Genomic DNA, 23,772 nt, shown 5'->3' with positions numbered 1-23,772 from the left:
AACTGTTTCCAACGCTAATTCCTCGTCTACCTTTCACCTTAACGAGTAATATTCTCCGATATTTTCTTTCCCTCTCTATGGATATTGTAAAGCTTGAGTATAATAGACGAGGTAAAGTTTGAGGCGCGAATAAAAAAGAAAAGAAAAAAAGAGAAAAAAAAATGAAACGGAGGCTCGAATGGACGGAAGTTTCGACGCGTCGCGCGAAGATCGGGGGAGAGAGGGTCGGGACTCTTTGTTCGAGCGAGGCACGTAGCCGGGACGTCGTGTGAAAAGTCGCGTAGCGCGGATTTTGTGGGACGGAAAAGTCGCGCGTAAATCACGGGAGGTATTCGTTAAGTAACCTACATTTCTCTGCTCTGGCTTTGATCTGCTTCTCTCCCTTCCTTCCCCTCTCCTCTCCTTTTGTCACGAAAGAATATTTTTTTTCTCGCGTGACGGATAGATCGTGTCTCGGTGAAAACGCGGCCGTAACGCGACGAGCCGCGTTTCAGCTCGACCGATCGTCGTCGCGTGTTCGCGAGTCGCGCGCGATTATTGGTAAAGCAATTAGAGTAACGTAGGCGGACACACGTACACGTCTCTCTCTCTCTCTCTCTTTCTGTCTGTCTGTCTATATACGGGTGTAGCGCGTTGTATATGTACTTTGTGACATGCAGCCACGACCTTTGACTCGATCGGCAAACTCAAGATTTAGGTTACCGCCGCTCGCGACTGTTCCATGCAAATTTCCGCTCGAAACTAGACTCGACTACCGCTGTATTTAATATAGGCGTCTCTTCCTCCTTTGTGCCAGGCAGCTATAGCTAGCTAGAATGATAGCGATCAAAAGGAATTCGATGCGTTGTTCTCGGGTCTGTTTCGTTGGGATTCAAGTTCGAATCCGCCGTCCCAGTGCCAACAACCCTCGTGATTCCCAACTTTCATTCGTCCACGTACACGCGACCTAGAGACACCGAGGGCTTCCGATCTTGTAGATGGGCCAACCTCGTGCCAAGTATTCCCGCCTTCCTTGCTCCCTCGTGCATTCGTGCTAACCTACTTGGCTTGCGAATCCTTCCTGCCTGGACCGGCTTGTCATCTTCATCCCTTGTGATTAGGATGGTTAACGTTGTTTACGAACCACCCTTCCAAAGAAACTCTCTTATGATCGTCGAATCGTGTACGCGCTCAAAGCGGGTGAACACAAATTGAAAATTCCTGTGTACACACCAAGAGAGGACAAAGTTGGAGGTGTATCAGAATTTCATCGTCTCGACGAAAGACACGGAAACGTCGCAAGTTAGCGACAGGCTGGAATAAATCGATGACATCGGTCACATACCATTCCAGTTCAATTACCTCAGCGATAAATTGACTCTCCTCCGGTATCAAAGCCTGGCCATTCCCTCGACTGCAACCGCTCACAATCCTATCTCTCTGTCCACAAATCGAAGAGTGCCCGTTCGTTTCTTCCATTCCAAGACTTTCGCGAATGATCCCGCCGTTCCTTCGATTGAAATCGAGCACCTTAACAAAGTCCCTTCCATCGAAGATCGTTTACCAAACGACCATTCACCAGAGTCTTACATACGACAACTTCAAATCTATAGAACTCGCTAGAAAGTTCTTTTTTCATCGATTATTCCATAGTCTGCAAAATATTTCGCATCGTTCACGATGCGATAGAAACCAAGTTTCCCTTCTACGTGTTATCTCCTTCGCTTCTACCGACAATCAGGACTTTAGCGTCGTTCATACGGTGTATAAACAGCAGGACTATAGTCGTAGTCGACATCGAGTTTCTGAAGCTCGATAATAAGACGTTTGAGTGCGTTTGCATGGGGATTGGCGATTTCGCATCGTTGAACGTTACACGGAACTCTATCGCGCCTTCCACCCTCCTTGCTCTTCCTTTCGAGTTTCCAGTCGATGCTGATAGTTCTATAAGCAAACTCTGTTCGATAGCAGCAGAGAACGTTCGATAAAAGCCTCGCGTTCGCTGAATTCACCGAGGCTAAATTCTCTCGGACGTCTGATGGCTGTTCCGGTCTCTTGGATCTCGAAAACCGCGCTGAAAGCTAAACGAGCGGGGGTTAAAAACGTCGCGCTGCGAATTAGTTACGCGGCTGGAATTAAGTAGCTCTGCCTAAACGAAATCATAGCGGGTGCAGATAAAAGTGGAACGACGACGACGGTGCGATGCAATTTGCAGAAAAATCTCAGCTCGACGAAGAACGGCCGACGATAGACTGAATGTTAATAGCAAACCGAGAGAAATAGGAAAAGAAAGAGGAAAAGATCTGGAGGTCTGTTTCTTAGTTTTGTTTGACCGAAAATCTCGAAATTGAGGATTCACAATTACCAGGAAATCTAATGGCGACTCGAGTCGAGTCTTCTCAAGCATTCCCGCTCGAAGAAGCACGCTTTTCTTCTCCGTTTTCCTCCTCGAAGCTCGTTGATGCGAACATACCGCGGTAGGAGGACTTCGCTATCTGTTCTCGAAGCTACTTGCTACAACGACGAGAAACGAAGAAGAAGGGTTTGTTAGAACGCAGCTAAGCACGTACGTACACGTGCGTCTACATATTTATCGAAGCTGATGTGCCGTCTTCTATCCAGGGGCTGTTCTTTTTCAACGTATCCCCCTCGCATGCAGCGTTCGTTTGATGGTTTAGCCTGTAATTTCCATACGACGTCGACTGCTTCTAAACGTGCTCCCTTCCTGTCCTATCTGCCTTCGTGATATCGCGTTAGTCTTCGGAAGACATGATGAAATTGCGTTTCTTTTTGCATCTTTTTTTCAAATCGATCCAAAGTAGCGAGATATGTCGTAACCGATTTTGTCGTAACCAAAAAAGGAGAGGAAACATCTTGCGTTCCAACGTTACCGGAATTATCTTGAGTTCCATCTGACATTTTCAATGTTTATAAAATAGATTCCTTCTCCCCTTATTCGTTTTGCTCACGGGGGAATAATACGTTTCTTATATTATACTTTACAGACGGAAGCAGGACGAGGTGACGATCCTCGAGGAAAGGATACGGGCCTGTTCGGAGAAACACAAGAAGGCGGGAGTGGAGTTGCACGCCACGTGTCACATATGCCTGAAAACCAAGTTCGCCGACGGCGTCGGCCACATCTGCAACTACTGCAGCATCCGGTGCTGCGCACGCTGCGGCGGAAAGGTCACTCTACGGTCGAACAAGGTAGGGGCGAGATCGGAAAAGAAGCGGCAAGATATATTGTCCGAAGGAATCGAGTTCTCCTCGAGCTCTCGCGCGCTCTAATTCCCTCTGTTTTTCTTACTCGCTCGCGTTCTACGTTCGAACACGCCGGGGTGGGGTCCCGGCTGACTTATTAGCTACGTTAACTTTTCTCTGTTCGATCTACTGTCGTCGAACCTTATCCGAATGCAATGTCTGATTTACCGATTGTCTCCTATCGCTAGCTATTTTTTAGACTTTCCAATCTATTTCTTTCTACCGATAACGAGTTTACAGTCGATCGACCGATCGACTATCTTCATACTCTGTATTCCATCCACTGATTTCTCGAATCTTGTATCGATATAATTTTTCATCACGATTATCTTATATCATTAGCTGTGCTTTAGGCTTCTGAATTTATTTCACTTATTTCACTTCACTGGTTAGCGCAGTTTGGTAACGGTAAATATCGATCAATTAATTACTTTAACTTTTCTATTATTCGATCTACTGTCGTACCTTGCATATATACAATATCCGATGCTTTCCAGTTTATTTCATTTCACTGGTAGAGGGATTGGTATCAATATTGATTGACGTTAACTTTTTGTATTTCATCCACTGCCCTTTGAAACTTATATAAATACAGTGTCCAACAACGATTGTCTTCTATCACTAGCTGTACTTCAAGCTCTCGAAAATATTTCTTCTCACTGGTTGCGAGTTTGGTTTCAACATTGTGCAATCACGAAGAAATCGTCGCTCCTCGCTGTCTTTCATAGTTTCAAATATCTTTGGAAGCATTGAGAATAGTATTTTTGAATTGAAAGTTTCGTTGGTTACTCGTAGAGAGTTTTGGAATGATTTTGGCGAGAGAATGCGCGCTTTCGGTAGAGGGTGGCTAGATAATCTGCTATTTTTCTTTTAATTACGGAAGCCACTTAAATTTAGTGAACATCCATGCTTTGAGGGATCACGAGTCTTATTTGTCGCCAGACCGGTCAGGCTCGCGACCAAAAAAGATTCATTACCTAAATGAAGGGATCAAAGGAAATCCTCTGTGACGGTGCATTCGGTACGCGAGCACCGGAAACGCCTTGCCTCTCGTGACGTTCCAAGGCTCGGTTCTTTTCACGCCACCCGAAGATTCAAATAAATTTGCCCCCATGCGGAAATATTTGAATTTCTATCCTCTTAATTGCAGTAAATGAATCGTTTAACCTTATGGGAGAATACAGATCAAATATTGTTGTATAGATCGTTAGAAGCGAATGAAAGATTTGTTTAAATTCGAGAAAAATATTGAACTTGAGGATTAAATGAAAAGCATCACGGATCTGTCGCCACGAATCGATAGGGTGGAAACTAGCCCGAAAGCCACAGTCACTCGCTCTGCCCTCGCTGATAACTCTGATCAATGGGATCTTGGGCGCGAATCTGTGCACTCGGGAGAACGGAAACGAGGCTACGATTGCCGACTCCTTCGAAGTATTATCTCGGGCCTGTCGCTGTACGTTTCGTTGCACTATATTCGCGCGTTGCACAATCTCGCTATCCTAAATAGAATGGCGACGAGAATCTCTGGTCGACTAGGAAAATTGAACCATAAATTCTGCTGGTACTTTTCTCTTTTCATTTCCAGCCTGGAAATTTTTGAACGCTCTATATAAAGTCTTATTCGGTGAGACCATTATTAACATTTATTATACGCTTAAGGTGTATGCTAATGTCTCTTCTGTACACATTTTGGCATTTCAATGTGTTTTATATAATATACAAATTTTCCATGATAAACGTTCGAACGTTTTCATGAGTCGTTGTATATGTAATTAGACGAATGCACGGAGGCGTACAATTTTTATTTAATAAAAATTGAGACGAATCGTAGGAGGAGAGATAAGAACCGTTGAAAAATTAGATCGACGTCAAATGGAATGGTAGCGTGAGAGGCGGTTAATGGCGGAAGAAGGTCTCGTTCGCGCGTTATCGAAGATTCCAGCGATTTCACGCAGTTCCAGTTCCCGGCGTTCGCGGAAAATTGGATCCGCGCCGCTGTGATTTATCGCGTCTTCAAGGCAGTCCATTTATTTCCTAAGCGAAGAGATTTCGAAACACGAGCCTTGTCGTCGTCGTTGTCGTCGGGGCAGCCACGATTACCGCCACCGATGGTTTGCTTTTGGTGTTAAAAGTGCAGAAGCGATCAGCGCTAGAAATGTCACCTTCCTGGAAACAATTAAGAGCAGCCCTATCGTAAAAGACGATAACTGGTCGCGTATCGTCGCGCACGTTTGAAATACGTGGAAATAATTGACCTATAGCGGCGCTGTTGTCCCCCTTACCGCCCACCCTTCTCCATGCTACACCAATTAACCGTTATTGTGGACGTGCGCGTGTGTAACGTATGTGGGCGTAATGCCATCGTTAAATAGCCAGCTAGCGAATACGTTTCCTATCTATGAACGCTGGTATTTCCCCGGCCAGATCGCACAATTTTGATAGGATTTTCATCAATGGGAATGAAATAGTGCCTACGGACTTGCTCGCAACCTGGCTTTTTATTTCTCGTCCCTCGCCTTTGAACACGACACGCCCTTCGTCATGCATCCCCTTTTCCAGGCGATATTTAACAATCGAGTGATTATGGACAGATCGTGTTATCATTATTGTCATTGAACATTTATCGTCGAAAGCTGGATTTTATAATCGATCGTTGCGATTTTATTTGCGATTGAAAGTTCCTTGGAACGTTACTTTTTCCATATTTATATTTTTCTATATCTTTTTATATTTGAGAAAGTAATGCCGATGATAAGTTTGTAATTTGGCAAATTCGATTTTTATTTATTTGTCATTTACCGGCTCGAGTTAGCCTTACCACCAGCCGTTCGGTAGAGTAACGTCGATGATTTAAAACGATTCGAAGAAAAATCCTCGAATAGATCGCGTAACTCGATTAACGACACGATAGTTTAGCGAGCGATTCTTCGAGGTTGCGGCAGTTATTCGCTCGTATTCAGGAGGCCCGCGGCATAAAGGGTAATTTAACTTCGTTTTTGAAAGCGGCGCATCCGGCAGCGGAGAAACAAGAGCGACAACCGGGGCTTTACGCACGTACAGAGAATACACGCGCGCGCATTTCAGCCGGCGAGGTACAATAATAGAGGCAGACGCGCGGAACTTCGGCTTACAACTTCCTGTAAGTTTATTGGTTTTCATCGTATACTAACGCGGCTTAAGAAACGGAGGCTGGCTATGCAGTCGGTTAAAGTGAGCCCTGCGCGCCCGGTTCCCTCCCCGGCCACGTATTCCTGCAAGAACGCAACAACAATTTACGATACTTTCGAAAATATTTAATCTTCGATTCAACGCCTTTGCCTTTGAAACTTTCGCAAAAGTATCATCATAGCTGCCAGTTAGTTTCTTAGTTGTGCACCTTGCTGCACATTCGAAGAGATTCATTGATCGTTCTCTGAGAGACTCGTGTTCCTCTCCGAACATCCATTCCCGTTATAGCGAATCCTCGCTTAATACAGCCGAAAATATATGATAGACCGAGGAGGTGGCGTGTACGCGCGTGCCGATGGTTCGTCCAGCGAACACGTACTCCCACATGAGCACCAGGGCCACACGCAAGCACGATGATAAACGTCACGGCGCGCGTTACGACATCATCGATCCGCTAGAACGGAACGCTCGTACGTTTCTTCGTTGCTGTGAAGAGAGAAAGAGAAAGAGCCACGGTACGCGAGGTTCGTTCAATTACACGAGCCCGGGCTTTTTCACCAAACGGGGTTCTTCGATTCGTCGGTTCTCAGGGTCCGAACGAATCCCTTTTCTTCTCTTCCCTTCTTCAGTGTTTTTTTTCCCCGAGCCTTTTCGTCTTCCTGCTACTACACCATTACGTGCGATCAAACCTAACTGGCATATACACACCTTCCGCCCCCTCCGTCGTCTCTCTTTCTTTCTTTCTTTCTTCTTTTCTTTCCTCGCCGATCTCTGTAGTCGTTGCGGTTTCGTCTCTCTGCGTGAGAGAGCCTATGAATGGGGCGCGTCCCTGTGTGACGTCACGTTCCAGGGGTAGAGGGCTGGGGTCAGGAATGAAGCGCGGGGTGGACGAAGGTGTGGGTGGATGGATGTCGGGCGGCGTGCAGGGGGGCGAAACGTGACGCAACATATTGATCTAAGTTTCGTAGGGAGGGTTACAGAGTCCATGATGGGGACACACCGACCGACGCGGACAGGGTTGGAGGGGCTCGAGGAGAGAACGGATAGGGAATGGAATACAAGGTGACCGGTAAATTTACGTTGTTCTTCGTTTCGACGCGGTCGCGGTGTATTTGGCGTGGCGGTGTCTCCCGTTCATCGAGGGGAAGGAGTGGCTTTGTAGCTGGCCGCACACGCGTAGGCGGAAGGGTGGCCAAGGAGACGGGCTGAAACGTATCGCACGACCGAGGCAGTTGCATTTCTCTTAATGAAATTAACGCGGATTGAACGTTCATCGGGAAGACTCCCGTTAATTGAAACGATACAAAGTCCACGATATATGATATAATAGATCAGAGGGAAAACTGCGTAGAGTACAGTAGTGCTTCGGTAACTGGTTGTGGGTCGAGATATTATTTGGTCAGCTATCGAAGCAGCGAAATCCTGAGTATTTCTCTTCCCAGATTCAGATACGAATGCTTGGCACGTACGTATCAGAGCCATTAATGCTATTAGGGAAATTTTGGGAGATGTTAAATAGATTTTCAGTAACAAGTTTGGTAATAAAACAAGCGAGTTTCACAAACTACAAATCAGCTAGCCACTTTATTCGACACGAAACTGTAAGACTATGGAAACTGTTTCTGCAGAAGTTTGTATCCTACAACTGTCGCTTGTGGTTTTATTAATATTCATTTTATTTGAACCTCGTTAATGTTTATTTAGTAAATCATCGTGCAATTATATCTGAAGACTCTTTCGAGGTCAGTTTCGAGAACTGCTAGGATCAGTCAAAACGATACTATCGAGACTTACGATTTAAGGATTAGAAAAATTTCAAAATAATTATGTTCTGTGGAATATAAATACCTAGAATTTCAACTATTATCGTTTCCATTCGCACAACCAGACAATGTCCCTAAACCTTTCGACATTGTTCGCGTCACCGATGCAACCCAGGTTGCATAGTTCGCGGGGCTCATCGAATTATGGCGATTTTCGATTAATGACCGGGTCGTTCCGAGATTACTGAAGGTCCAGAAAGCTGGCAGGCACGCGGAGGTGAATAGCTGCAACGGTCTGTGGGACGTGGTGACTGGTTCCAAGGTTCTCTGTCGATCTATTGTGCGCTCGTGTTCGGCCGAGTGCACGCGTGTATCTCTGGTATTTATGTCAGAGCGGTAGGGACTGACGGTAATTCTAATCGAACGCTGTCCGAGGAAGTATCCTTCGTTCCAATACAGCATTCCACAGCCCCCGTTCCACAGAATCGATCCTCCCCTACACGACTTCCTCTCTACAGCTGTTCGAAAATCGTCTGCACAATTTCAATTTTCTCATAACTCGAATCCACTTGTAAATTTAACAATTAACTTGGTCTAACTATGCCATTTCTCTAATTATCAGATCGCGTTAAGCCGTTCTTCATCTTACAGGTTGAAATTAAACTTGGGACTGTCGTCGAAGTTTCTTTGAACTACACGTAATTCGTGATTGTCGTATTTGGAGTTTGGTCAGGAAAAACTGGATACCCTTCCCTGAAAATGATTAAACGCGCGCTCGCGTGATTCTCATTACGAGTGCACGGCTACCGTTTCACGTAAAATAAGCCGCTGGTAATTGAAAGTTCCGCAAGTTTCTCGTATTTGCGGGCTCCGTCGAGGCATCTGTCGTTCCTCCACGAGCTTCTTCCTCGTGGTCGAATCAGGCAATTGGAGTCTCGTGGCGTGTGTATGTAGGACAGCTGAAAAGTTCGGGGCCGCAAAGTTCCAGAGCTCGTGACGCTAATGCACGCGATGGTGGCCCCCGTTTGCCGAAAAATCGAGGAGGCGGAAAGGCCGAAGTTGTTCAGAGAGACATAAAGTGTACTCTGAATAGATGAAGAGAGGAGGGTGAGGACCTCGATCGTCGAGTCTTTGCATACTAATTAGCTGTTTACGTAGGTGTGCAACGCCCACAAACTTCTTTTGTACGTAATCAGACATATCGGCGATTGCCTCGTTAGTCGTCCCAAGAATCGTTTCTTTTCCGTTTGGCCAGGGCCAATTCAGCGTTTGCATAAATCTTGTAACTACGTCGACCTTTCCTTAACCGTGAGACTACGTTGCCCTCGATTATTCCGTTTCGAGACGAAAATGAATTACCATAATCCGGAGAAATAATGTGGAAGGCGCGAGACAGAGAAATCTTTCGTTTGGCCGATCGATCATCGGTATTATACCTAAGCGCGATTTCAGGCTGAACATCAAAAGGATGCGCCGCGATACGACGCGTCTATGGAACGGTATCGTCGCTAGTTTGGGTTGAAGGGTTGTCTGAGCACTGATGCCACTCGGCCAGCAGACTTTATTATCTGAAAACTGAAACTCTTGTCCACTATCTTGCTCCTACTTCAACCTATTCTTCGTCTTCTTCCTCTGCGAAATATTCTCGCACTTCCGGCATTCAATGGTCGCTGCTTTAGACGCGAAGATTCTTTGCCGTTGCAAAAGTCCTCTTACGCTCGACGATTCGCGTACATCTCGTTAGAAATGAAAGAGCTCGACAGCTACTTGGCGCCGCGATCGTCGTTTGCCTCGGGGAAACTTACCGAGGGTTTCCATCGACACCATGAAACGACCTCTTCCCTTCCTCCACCAGTACAAGTGCAATCTCAAACGTTCTTTCATCCCTCCTGGTCGTCCGTTATTCCGTTAAACATCTGGACGAAGGAAGGTTTTTGGTAACGATCGACAGACGAATGTCCATACAAATCTAGACAATCGTTCGGAGACAGGAATGGAAGCGTAAGTCCCGTGACCGACTCGAACGTCCAATCGACGAATTGAAAGGATAATTCGTCGCGAGCGTTACGGACGCGGGCATCGAGCGTTATTGTCGGCGTGGCGAGTTATCGGACTGGCTTGAACGAGCGTATCGATCGTCGGCTGCTGTACTCGAGGCAACGGGACGTCAACGTCCACGTCGATGTCTCTCTGTATCGTCGTCGTCGTCATTGTCTTGTCTCGGCCGGCGTCGCCTGAGCGCGGTTGACATACTGCCTGCGTACACAGGGACCGTGATAAAGTAATCTGAATTAATTGGCCTCTAATTAATTAATGCAAATCACCGACAACTCGCCTCGAGCCGGCAAACTAATGATCATTTACGTTACGGCCAAACACGCAACGTCGTGTTCTCGTTCCTTTGGTCCACCACCACCGAACACCACCCAACCTAGGCGGGTGTAACGACGGGCAGAGGGGTGAGACGCCTCGAGGGCCATCTCATTCCCCTACGTCGATTCTCTCTCTTTCTCTCTCTCTCTTTCTTTCTCTTGGTCCTTCTCTTTCTCTTTACCACTACCAACAACAACGTTTTTCTCTTTTTAGGCTGCGGAAAATAGCGCACACGTACGTACGTACGTACGTACGGAATGTTCGGTGGTTGGGCGAAAAGGACGCCGCTAGCACAGGGATGAGCGAAAGAGTGGTGGAAAGGGGTTGAGCTCTTGACATATTGCTACCTAGGCAACTCGACGAAGTGCTCTTCACCTACCCCTTTCCCCTGCCGCCACCTATCTTTGTTTCTTCGTTTCTCGCTCTCCTCTCCGTTCCTGCACAGTCCCTCGACACCATCTTTCTCTCTTGCTTGCTTTTTTTTCGCTCGTGCACCCTTTCTCTTTCCTTTCTTGTTCGGTGCACTCTCTGTTCTACGGCCGGGCCGCCAGTCTGCAGCGAGGTTCGGTCGGCGTTGCAAGCATCTCGAGAACAAAAAAATAGCTGCCACCCTTTCGCGGATGCACGCACGCCTCTATCTGAACGAACGGGTCGACCGACGACTCGTACGCGGACACGCTCGAAAACCATGTGGAATTGTAAATTTTCCTGGAAACCCGTACTCCAGGGGTTCGTTTCTCAGTTACGTTCTCTTATGTTAAAGGACGTCGTCGCGACTCGATGCGACGACGTCCCTGATTCTCGTCGTCTGTAATCTCGCGATCGAACGATGCAGCTTCTCGAATCGCGCGGATCCGTCCCGCTCGGTGTGTAAGTGACGGATATTTTTAACCCACTTTATACTACACCCTATGTTACTCTGTGCACCGAAAATCACGTTGCAACGATGAAATAATTACGTTCACCGCTCGGCAGCTCTGGAAAGCGTTTTCGACAAAGGGAACGCTTCTTTCATCGGAAACTGTTCACTTATTAAGCAGCGCCAGCAAGAAGGTAAAAATAAATTCACGTTTACCGGCTCGCTTTTAAAAACTGGGACGCCTGGTCTGACGGAGGGACGAAATATCGTCCGTTGCTAAAGAGATCGGGTAAATTGTGTTCCGTGCACCGAATCCTCCACTTCATCGTGTCATCCATTCGTAAAGACTTCTTCGTTTTTTCTACTTCGTCAAGCCTGAACGACGCTTCAACCTTTTTTCTTTCTTTTCTTCTTTTTTTTTTTTTTTCAGAGACGCATCCGTTTTTCCGCAAGATCGCAGAATTTATTCTATCCTCTTTCGTATGCGCGCCGGGAAAGAATTTTCGAACGTCAACCCCTGCAGTCGGATAAAGGACACATTAAAGTATTATTTACGTAACAGGCTCTCGGCCTGTTAAGGCCGTCATTACCCGTTTTTACGTAATGCGACGCCGACTGCGATGCAATTATGTTATCCCGTGCAAAACTCACGATTCGACTTCGCGAAAATCTCCACCCTTTCTGTTCTCGGCCTATCTATTTATACAATACGGGAGCCGAATATGCGCTCACTATCTCGTTACGCAATTGATTCAACACGATAATAACAGAGAACGTTGATATAAATCGTGGAATAGAAATAGATCAAACGGTGATTGGAGTTTCAGTGATGCAATCGGGTGACAGTTACTACGTCGTTTCAAGAAGTTGCTTTTTATCGACGTGTCGATATTTTTAGAAATTAATTTAGGGATGTTTTATCGTTAACTCCGTACTATTAAATGTTTAACGCTCGTAGAAATTGAGAAAGAATACGAAGAAGAAATACGATCGAAGGATTTCTTTTTTAAAAAACATTGTTCAAGCTTTTCGTGCCAAAACTCTCAATGGCTTGATTGCCTCTTCACGAGAAAAACAGCCAGACCGTTTCCGTACGAGGCGCAATCGTAGCTGAGTCGCGTCGCCTAACAGGGGCAAACACGTTTTCATTTGCAGCAGCGTCCTCGGCTCGCGGATTAGCGGAATATGCGCTCGCGAATCTGCATTGGATTTATCGAACAACGATAATGGACAACAATAATTGTGCAAACGCTGTGCGTGGCCGACCGTATATCGCGATATTCACGTTTGAACTGGCGTCTCTGGACCGTTCTCTGCCTAATTCCTCTTTTCCTACCGAAAAAGGAATACCGAGAGGAATTATTAATCGAACTCATTTTCCTCAAATTCTATTTCGACTAAGTATAATAATACTCGATGATACATACATGCAATAATGCTAATGATGATACGTACAAACTTTCAAGGCTGATTACGGATTGAACGAGAAGATTGTACGAGAGTTACATCCAGCATAATTCCTGCTATCCCTTCTCTTTATCTTAATCGAACTCATTTTCATCAAGTTCTATTTATCGAGCGAGTGGAATGATAATAATTAACGATGTGCAGATGCTTGGTCGAAGAATGAGCAAAAATACTGTATGTATATATAGAGTCAGCTCACAGTTATTTTCCACAAAACAGTATTCCGTATTTATTGTTGCAAAAAGTTCGTTATATTTTTCAAATCACGAAACTAGTATTACTGAGAAGAATAAAATTATAATTGAATTAATCGCGAGAGCCAAGTGAAGATATGCGATTAAATGCAAATTCTAAGAACTTTGACTTACACCGACTTACATTACGTTTTTGAGTCTGTCAATTGTACCGAACGTCATTCGAGGTTCGTAGATGTTAAATTATTCTATCGATCAAAAACTCGAGTGCGTATTTTAATCCCGCGGACTTTACGGCGTCGAAGCGGTCGTAATTCAAGGGAGCAGCCCCGTGTCCTTGCGGCACGTTGTTCACGCCATTATAGTTGGTACAATAATACGCGTGAATGGGCATGGAAAGTGTTATCGATGGGAACCGGCATGGGCATTGTTTTACGGTTTGCTTCTAAATGGTCCATCCATCACGCTTTATCTTGATGGAGTATTCTGCCCGCCTATTCATCCTTCAAAACGCTTCGCTACCGCCGCCAACGTCGCGCTAGCCCGCTAATTATTAGCCTTTCGTTCATTGTACAAGGCAGTGAATGGTCGCCGGGCGAAGAATGCGCTTTTCGTCTACGAAGAGCCGCTCGATTTCCCTTTTCCTTTCGCCGATTCCTTCGCGCGTACTTTCGCGTTGCGCGTTTCTAAAGATTCGCCGCTCCAATTACTTCGTAAAGAAGAAGAGTACGAAGAACGGTGTATCTTGTTTCCTGCAACGTGTTTTCGTCGTTGTTGAATCGTGGAACGTTTTTCAACGTTGGACCAAGACGTTTCGATAATCGTGCCGAGCCCAGGTTCCTCTAGAATCTAGAGATTCTCTAGAAACCTGGATATTTGCAGTAAGTCGCTATACGCTGTCCTCCATCGGCGTCGGATCCGCTTGATTTAATTTAACGTTACTCGAAGCTTCGTCGGATTTGCATAAGAATTTCGCCCGAGGCGATGAAGTCGGAGACTTCGTTAAAGGGGATTTTACAATAATTTCTCCTCCGGCTGCGCGAAGATCGTCGAGTTTTCCAGTTTGCCGCGAAAACTGCCAGCGAATATATCGCCTGTAGTCGAGCTTCTCGCTGCCACTGGGCCCTCTCCACTTGCCCCCTCTGGGTATCGTGCATTTTTAACGCCATTCTCGCTATCCTTTGACAGCCTCGCTCGACAAATACTCCGCGAGCGCGAAAGGGTGTCACCGCGAATCTATTTCGTTGTTCGAGCGATGGACGAGCGCGCGTTTTTCAAGGGTTGCAAATTGAAAGCTCGCACCACCCGCTTACACGTTTCAATTAGCATCGTAACTGGTCGACTTCCTATAGATAATTTCCTATTAATATCCTCGCTACAAGCGGTGACCTGGATCGATCAGTTTCAGGACTCTTTCCCTCTCCTCGCTCTTGCTAGAGCTATCTCCCTTTCGCGCCGCCGTGGATTATTTTAGTTACACCCCGCGATCGAACGCTCGATGAGATCGAAAAAGGAACGTTAGGATTTTAGAAGACTGTGAAACTTTTAAAACTCCGATGCTTTTAAACATTTAGCGTCTCGATGATACTTTAACAGCGAAGAGGAGGAGAAGAACGATAGTACGAAAATTATCTCCAGCTAAATCTCGGCAATTCCAACATCTACGATTCGAAAACTTTCATAAGAAGATAACGATTTTATAAATTACCTGACGCTTGCCCGTGCAAACTTCTAGAAGTCGAAATATTAACTCGCTTGATCTCGATGCAGAGATTGTGTAATGCGATTTGATTGCAGGTAATATGGGTGTGCATTCTCTGTCGCAAGAAGCAAGAATTGCTGTCGAAGACCGGACAATGGATAACGAAGGCGGGCCTAGCAGCCGGGGACAACGCGATGCTGCGACGGATGCAGGACATGCAGGTGGGTGGTCCTCCGGGACTCGTGGACCAAACTCAGGATAAAAGACCGAAACTCGAGAGAGCGCACAGCGCGGCCGAAAAGGAGAATTTACCATTGTTACTAAGGAGCGGAAGTTTGCTCAGAAGACAGTACTCTCAGCAAGAGCAAGTACGATTTACTTCATTCATTTAGTGTTCGACCGCGGGGATCAGCTTCCCCGTGGCCATTAAATAGCGCTCGTGCACGCACTGTTGCTCTGGATGTACAACAACAACAACAAATTAAAAAGCTACTAAACAACTTACAACAACAATTGCAAAACACTTGGCTAAGCGAATTCGGTCGAAGCAAGGCAATGCAATTGGTATATCTCACCGTGTATCACTGTGCTCATTGTCACTAATCATTGCTGTTGCGTCTTTGAACAATTTATTTGAACGTTGTAAAATGAAATTCGACATACGACGTTCGACATGTTTCATCTTCCCATTCAATTCATCTTAACGTTGATAAAAATCGACAAATAAAATTCGATATACATTTGTCGGAAATTTTATAGATAATTCACAAAAATTCGTAACTCTTCTTACCAGAACACATCACCATTGCCTTCTCTACTCTGTGGTTAGTTCATTTACGAGTAATGTTCCTCTTTTTTAAGACAACGTAATTATGTTTCGAACGACTAGCTGTCGTTGGATATCCATACATTTTATCGTACATCTTTCACTAGCCATACGCAGTCTAAATCATCGCAAATTCTTCTAAAACTGAATAGCACCAGACTAATCGTCTTCGACAATCTGTAAAAACGAGTAGTTGCTAACATACGATACATATATACGATAGATTGTCCAAAGACACAGCGAAACTGCATATTGTTCACCACATGCTGATATGATCAAACAAGAACGCAACAAATCGCACTGTTTGCATCCACCACTGCAACCCACACGTGACGAATCGAAACCGGGCCGACTGCGGCACGAAAAAATGGCGGTTTTCTGCTGGGGATTACAGGGCCCAGGGCGTCGACTGCCAACGAGCGATAGCGGAGTGGATATGTCCGTTTCGCCTCACTCGAGAAGCCTGCCGACGCCCCACGTAGCTTCGCCGCATCAGATGCAACAACCACCGAGGCATCCGGACGCGTACGCGGAGGATGACCCGAATCTGTACAGAGGCGAGATCGACGGTCTTATGAAACAACAGAACTACCAGAGACAACGACCGATCTACCCGGTGAGTGGGACCGCGTTCTCGCGATTGGTTCAACCTGGATCGAACGTGACGATGACGTTAGACGCTCGAAAGAGGGAAAGAGAGAGCAACTTGGAGAAATTAAACATTCAACAAGTTATGCACAACCCTGTACAAGCTGCGAGCGCGTAGGAGCAGACCGCTAGCGATATTCTAACGTGGGCGGTGCTCGAGGGGATGTTCTCGACGAGCCCAGCCACACGAACAGATCCAGTGGAACGAAGTTATCGAAGGGGAACCGAAAAATTTCGATGTCTGCTTTATCCTCGTCTATACTACTTCCTCGTGCTTCGCTACTGTTACCAGCTGATTGAGAAACGCGTATCTATCCCGTTCAGGACGGAGCATTATTTTCTCTTTCACTTTCACCTTCCTTTCTTCATCTCATTTCATCTCATTGCCATCTCCTGCTTCTGCGCTGTCTCACTTGAATATTATATCGTGTTATAATATGAAAATTGACGTCGTCTTGTGACAACTTGGTGTTCGATGGTTTCCGATTTTTCTTGCCTCTGAGAGGATCCGTTCGTTACCTTTTTAGGATCAGAACACGGATCTCGCGATGACATACGGCCAACCAACGGTAGAAGCGGGCCCACCACGAAGCGCTGTGCATCCTACTCAACAACACTCGGTGCATCAAACGCAAAGCGCGCACCCACCGCAACCGATGGGTGGTCAGGTTGGTCTTCAGCCTCAGAGAAGCTTCAGCAGCAGCGAGGAAGAGCGAAGCACACCCGAGTGTGCTAGCGACGAGCCTGACGAGTCCGAGAAGGGTGAGTCTATGCTCGATTCTTGCTTCTGTTGCTGTTTCTTCTTTACGTCGAGTTTTTTCTTTAATCGACTTCGAGAACGAGATCCGTGCTTTTATCTCGTGGCCGGTATGCAATTATCGCGACAACAATTTTCTTCCGCCGTTATTTTCCTCTTAATACAACTATGATCTTTAGCCGAGTAAATTTATAAACGATTTCAGAGTTCGAGTTTAATTAATTTTCTTCCGGTGGAGTCTCTTGAAAATCAACGATTCGTAATATCAGTCGCGTCGCGACTCAGGGAAACGCTTTGAACAAAGATTGAGCACGACGGCGCGCGAAGGAGGTGACATTTTCCTAACCAATTTCCAATAAACTCAATGATCGTGTTTTTCTTCTATAAATAATAGTCGAGTAATAGCTCAAAACGGAAACAGACGAAGCTTTAATGGTTCGGGAAGTATATATCGTTGATGGCGTGGCGGCTAAATCTGACTGGTGGAAGTACGTTCGATCAGCCAGTTCGCTCGGACACGTGCAAAGTTCATTGACAACGATATTGGCCGTTACTCTTTCGGGATGTCACGTCCCCGCGGTGCCAGTCGTATAATTCAACAGCGACGCGGTTAAACGTCAAATCCACCACCGAATTACCGTCAGAGGCTGGTGTGGAGAATCGGTTGCGACGGAGAGTGACATTAGAGAGGGCGAGAGCTGATCGGTAGGGTCAGCTATGCCCTTGAAACTCGGTGCACGAGGAGAGCACAGGTTTTCCGTGTCAGTGGATAATTGGTTTACGGAGAATGTGTGCACCTGTATCGCGATATTTACAGGCGAGCCGTCGAAGGAAAGTGTAATCGACCGATCCGATGCTCATGCAGTCTAAAAAGCTCTCTACGTACGTACGCGTGTTTACAAAGCGATTAACGCTCCACAGCTAGCCAGCTAAGAAAGAAACAGCTCGTTCCGGACCAGTACGAGGTCGCAATCAATCTCTTCCATCGCGTATACCACAGATATCAATCGATTTTCAGGATCTACGAAATCCTTGAGACGATTCTATCTCTTAAAGATTAAAAAAAAAAAAAAAAAAAAAGAAACAGGAAGGGGAAGAAAATGATGGATAAAGGGAATGATGCGTAGAGCTGATTCTCAAATCGAAGAGCTGAATTTTCCACAATCCTTAAGGTAATTCTATCCTTTAAATATAAAAGAGAAAACAGAATTAATGGTGAAAATGATGCGTAGAGCGGAGGTTCTTCGTTGGTCCATTGGATAGTGGGAAGCACTGGGAAAAGAATATCGAGGCAAATGAAATATTTGAAATGGGAAAGTAGGTCTACTCGGTGGCAGGCAGATCGGCTCGAATGGAGTGGCAGATGAAAAGCGATACCGCATTATCGTGAAGGCGGTAGGTGCGCGGGGAAAAGCGTAACCGGGCTCCTCCTTGGCTAATGAGTAAATTTAGGTTACCGATGCTGTGCAGATCCCCCGGTTCGGCCTGTTCTAGTGCACGCGTTCCTCCGTGTTCACGAGAGAACACTCGACACCGGCGCTCGCTTTTATGCGACGCATTCGAGCTGGTTTCGAAGAGCGGACAAGCGCCAGCCAGAGGGAAAGAGAATACGCGTATACGTGGCTCACAGTTGATTAGTGACGGGGATCGGTGAACTGTGAACCGATTCATCGAGGTGCGCATCATTGGATGGAGAAAAAAGCCTCGCGTGGGCTACTAACACACACTAGCTACCTGTCCGCTTGCCCCTTTCTTTTTTCTCTTCTTTTTTTCTTTCTCTTCACGCTGTTCTTCAACGTTACGCTGCTTGATATTTATTCTTCACAGTGTGACGAGACGATGGAAATGAATTTTCCGATTCTTTTGGAAATTCAAAGGACAGTCTTGATATATCGTTGGGTTTAAAGTAGTTTTCGATCGCTACGAAACTCTAACTTCTGTATTCCTCGTGGGAAGAGCTTCCATGGAAATGTGAGGGTTAAGCTCGTTTTTTCCATTCGTGAGAGTATCAGGCGAAGAAATCCTTGCTGGTGAATTTTCTTCCAATTTTTCCAATCCTCTACCCGAGTATCGAGTTGACCAAGGATACGTGTGGACTCCTGATCGGTATCCTGCGGGAATTCTCGGGTTCTGCCCTCACGGTCTCGTCGTTGCATTGATTCTTGGCTATCTTACACCCCGCCTAGTTTTCCCCTCTCTTTCCGTTATATCTTTCCACCTTTTTCGTACCACCTTATATACACTCCACTTTTACAGCCTTTTACACTTTACTTCGTTCTTTTATTTTTATACTTTCTTAGAGATCGTTCTTTCCGTTCTGTCTCTGTTTCTCTAGTCCATGCTACTATTTCTCTAATGTTTTTTTTTTTACGACAGTTACATTGATTTTGGTACAATGACAATTTTTCCTTGCTTTCTCATCAACTAACGATATATGGTATTCTATCCGAATAAATATAGAGAATCGTCGTTAAGTAATGTTTCCTTCAACTTAGAAATTTTATCAACGATGAGATCTTATTTTCAACGTCATTCGGTGAGAATAATTTAACTTCAAAATTCGAATCACTTTTTCTGGTCCATCGACTCTATGTTCTCTGAACACGAAGTACTTGATATTACCCCGTTTGAAATTTTCCATCTTTTCCATCACCTTCTCCACAGTATCTTTTCCGCAGCCAGTATATTTCGACCATTCTTTTCACCCTCTCTTCCGATTCGCGCATCCCTCGTTCCTTTTTTCCGCATTTTCCCCCTCATCTCCATCCCCTACTCAGCTCACCGCCACCCTCTCCCATCGCTCGCTACGCCCACACGGTCGGCGTGACGTCACGCGGACAACACGTGGGCGAATTCAAACATCTGCCCCTTTGCTATTTCTGGAACTAGTCTTCGCAGCAAAGAGGAGCAGAAAGTACCGGGCAGTCGAAAACAACGCTTCTCTTTGAGGGTTCCATTCACTCGCTGAACCCCTTTGGGATATCGTTGCCGCATTTTAGGACGAGCATTTTCGACAGGGGCGTGCACGCTCCACGCTCGCGTCAATGCTCGTACGTCGTGCACATAGTTGGATGCTTGGCTTCAATAGATCCTCCACGGTGACCGTGTTTACGCTTCTCGTCGCCAGCTACTCGGGATCGATTTTACCCGAGGCTGGGGTGGAGAATTTGAGCAGCGGCGGAACCGGATTCTCGATGAATATAGAACTGTAGTCTCTTCAAAAATTGAGAAAGCGGTCCACGAAATTGTTATAAGCTTACGAAGGTACCGTCTTCAATCGTTGTTGATAATGAAGTTGAAAATAGGACAGTGAATGTAACGAGAAACGTAAGGTACATTGCACACGACGAAATTGCGTCAGTTTCTTTTCCGAGTTTCTTCAACGATTGTTGGGAGTTTGTTAACCTTTTAATGGATTCTCTTCTGGCAGCCAGGTTACTTTGATATTTAATTCGTCCCGAGGCGTCATAAAAAAATCGTCAGCGTCAGCGTTACGTAGTCCGAGATTCAGCAATTCTGGCATTAAACGCGTCTCTTCTCGGTGGACTCGTGACATTTCTTCCCCGACACTCTGTGTCACGAAGATCCGATGAAATTATGATGAAGAGGTCGGGGTTTTGAAGATCACGCGGAGAGCGTCTTCTAAATCTTGTACGAGTTTTATTAGGGACATTAATTCTGGCGGAATACGCGCTAGAATTAATACTAAAAGGATACTCTTCGTGAAAGCAAATGTTCAGGCCAAGCAAAGGTCGTGAATCGCGAATCCGATTTTCATTATATATAATATGTTTGCATACGAAACATCGAGAGTAAATGCGAACCAGCCGAATGAAGATCGCAGCAAACAGACATGATAAGTATATTTTCGTTGATTTTAATGCCACTTTATGATTAAACAAAAGAATGTCAGCATAGGCATAATTGAAGCTATCAATTCGATCATTCGCAGAAAACGCTTTAAATAATTATAAAGCGACAGACCGTTTTCCAACTTTTAACACGCCCTTTACTATTCAGTTTCCTTCTTCCCTTCAATTTTTAAATGAGTTCATTCGCAGCAAACTATAGCCGAGTCTCTGGTTCACGTTACCGGTACTGCTTTTCCGATAGCACGTCGAACGACTCTTTGTGCATCGACCTTAGGGACTCAAGAACTGCGCTGTCGGGACGTAGACGACCCCCTCTGGCAGTTTCATCGAAATTTAATCCGAAGACATTGCAATTTGACGGTCGACTGGTCGGGACTCGGATTCGAGTTCCCTTTACAGGCTGCGGGTTCGTGACCCTGCATTATCCTCATCCGGAAATGACTATCGGAATTGAAATTACTTTGTTTACCGATAGAACCAAGGAACTTAGTGACTCCTAATCCCCTTCCGGGATTTCCGCCTATTCACCGCCACGTAATTGAAAACTCGTTTATAAATATTTATACGATATTAATAGGCCCAACCTTTTCTAAGCGTATCCGTATAGACAAACAAGATCGTAGCTGCTCGTAATTCCTAAAAGCTTTCGCAAAATCACCGTTTAACACCGGTTACAATAATTTCTCGGACTATCCCTGGCTCAGTCTTAACGAAGCCAGATTAAAGGCTTACAAAACACATTGGCGGAGTTCGAAATGGTTGGGAACAGCGTCGGGATAATCAAACTGGTTACTACTGAGCTGTCCACCCGCTTTCAGTATTCATGAAAACGTTGGCTGTCTGAAGCAGTTGAACGTGGCGGAACGGCGCGAGAGATTCTGAAATTGTATGTACAAGTGAGACGCGTCGACAGTAATACAGCTATACGCTTGGTGCGTACGCGCTGATGCGGATGGCTGGGCTAGCTGTTATGCAGAGATCGTGCCTATTAAAGTCGTTGTCACTTCTGTATAGCGTTTCGAATTTAGCTATCTTTTTGTTCAAACGTTGACGATCGCCGTGAAGATTTAAGCAGTGACCTGAATCGCTGAATTATTTTTCTCTCGATAGGAAAATGAATTTTAGGGTTGGAATTTGATAGAAATGGGTAAACGGAGAGTCGTAGAAAGACAACGATGATCAAACGATATTTGTCGTGCAATTAGAAGTAAAAAGAGCATCGATGCGTCGATTACACGATCCAGAAGACAAGTCTGTCGCGATGTAACAGTAAGAAAAATCGAAGGCGAATCGCGTCGAGTTAAATTTAAATAGATGATGATTAAGGGGATTGACTCGATAATTAGCGACGAGCGTGTAGGCTCGTTCGCCATGATTTCGTGTGTCGCGTGTGTGGTGGTGTCACGCGCGCGCGCACGCACCCGAGAGAGAAAAGGAAAAGTGACCGGCGTCAGTCGGACGGCGTTGTTGCTCCCATTCGTAGATGCACACAATACAATTAGTGACTAGTGAAATTAGTTTGTAGAAGTTACGAGAGGTAAGTCCGTTTACGCGCGCGCGCTCGCATCTCGCAAGTTTCCCTTTAACGAAGGATTTGCAGAGGGGCGCAGAGAGCTGCTGCACGTCCATCGGATCCCAGACGGACGAGGAGAAGGGAGAGGCGAAGGATAAATTGTCACGGCCACGCTTTGGCCTCTCATCGAGCCTGCTCCGCCTTTGATTACCTTTCTCCTTTGACAGTTTCCGTCCGGCCCGACACCCATCCACGTTTTCCCCCGTTCATGGCTAAAATTCTATTAAACAGATTTTAATTCGTTTTCAGGAGCAACCTGCGTTCCCGGAGAGAACTCCCGTAGATTAAAACCTTCCCTCCCTATCCGCCCATCGTCCTACGCGTGTTCCATGCTGACGTTATCGACGCATCCACCGGCGACACAGAGAACTCTCGCAGAAGGGGAGAAACGACGTTTAATATATTTAATATACAGTAGAGTTATGGGTCAGGATATGACGCGGATATCGCGACGGCGATGTGGCGACGTTTTGTCGCGAACAGCTGCCAAATGAAAGGACGTTCGTGGCTGCGGAGCTGCAATTATCGTCGAGGTCTCCGATAAGTCGATCTTGAGTTTTCTGTGTCGAGGAATTCACCACTACCTCCCCCCTCATCGGTCTCGTTCGTCGTCGGAATAAAGCACACACGGTGCTGCGTTCTAAGTTTAGCGATTTTTCAATGTGGGTGGAACGCGAATCAGATACGGACGCGAATACCTGGGGACCGATAGATCCGAAGGGATGAACTCGGCGTCATCTAACTTTTAAATTAAGACACTTCGCGTCATCGTAGCTTCGGCTAACGACTGTCTGTGTCTATTTACACCTGCGTCGTGAGTTTTCTATTTATCGTTGATACTATCGCACGACAGAAGGTATCGCGTTCATGTATAGTCATAGCGCGTTTATCTTGCCTATCTCGAACGCTCTTTAAACACCCTTTGACACTCTGCCTGGTTCGTTCGTTTCACGGTACGAAACGTTTCTTTCGCGCGTAATACTTTGTAGCGGCCGCCGGGGCTGATTATGCAAAGGACGTCTTTTGCGCGGAATACCGATTATCGCTACTCTTTCAACCCTGAACGTTCCCAACCCCCGTCGTAGTATTACAAAATGGGGCGCGTTTTCGTTCCTACGAGACGTCGAATTGGTTCAAGTACACTTGCCAACTCGGTAACTAATCGTGAAAAAGAGACGAAGATTCACATTTTCTAACTCGTTACATCATAAAATCAAGGTTCGGTACGTTTCACATTTAAATCGAGGACGCGGACCGATACAGATACAGATACGTCGTTCGGTTATATAAGGAGACGACGCCAGGCGCGTCTCGCGTGGCGATC

General features: G+C 45.9%; 1 protein-coding gene across 17 annotated transcripts in view; it reads left to right on the top strand.

Moving 5' to 3' along the window:
* LOC132909167 (regulating synaptic membrane exocytosis protein 2) overlaps positions 1-23,772 on the top strand; it is a 69,043-nt gene that overhangs the window by 4,205 nt on the left and 41,066 nt on the right. For 10 of the 17 annotated variants that reach the window (XM_060963799.1, XM_060963797.1, XM_060963793.1 and 7 more), the window contains exons 2-5: positions 2,985-3,189; positions 14,868-15,140; positions 15,993-16,214; positions 16,774-17,008. In XM_060963799.1, coding sequence (XP_060819782.1) covers positions 2,985-3,189; positions 14,868-15,140; positions 15,993-16,214; positions 16,774-17,008 — 935 coding nt within the window. The other 7 variants (XM_060963808.1, XM_060963798.1, XM_060963805.1 and 4 more) reach the window with 6 other exon arrangements.

This window comes from Bombus pascuorum, chromosome 7 (assembly GCF_905332965.1).
Source record: "Bombus pascuorum chromosome 7, iyBomPasc1.1, whole genome shotgun sequence".
In the NCBI taxonomy this organism is placed as follows: Eukaryota; Metazoa; Arthropoda; class Insecta; order Hymenoptera; family Apidae; genus Bombus; species Bombus pascuorum.
This window is presented reverse-complemented; position numbering and strand designations above follow the sequence as displayed.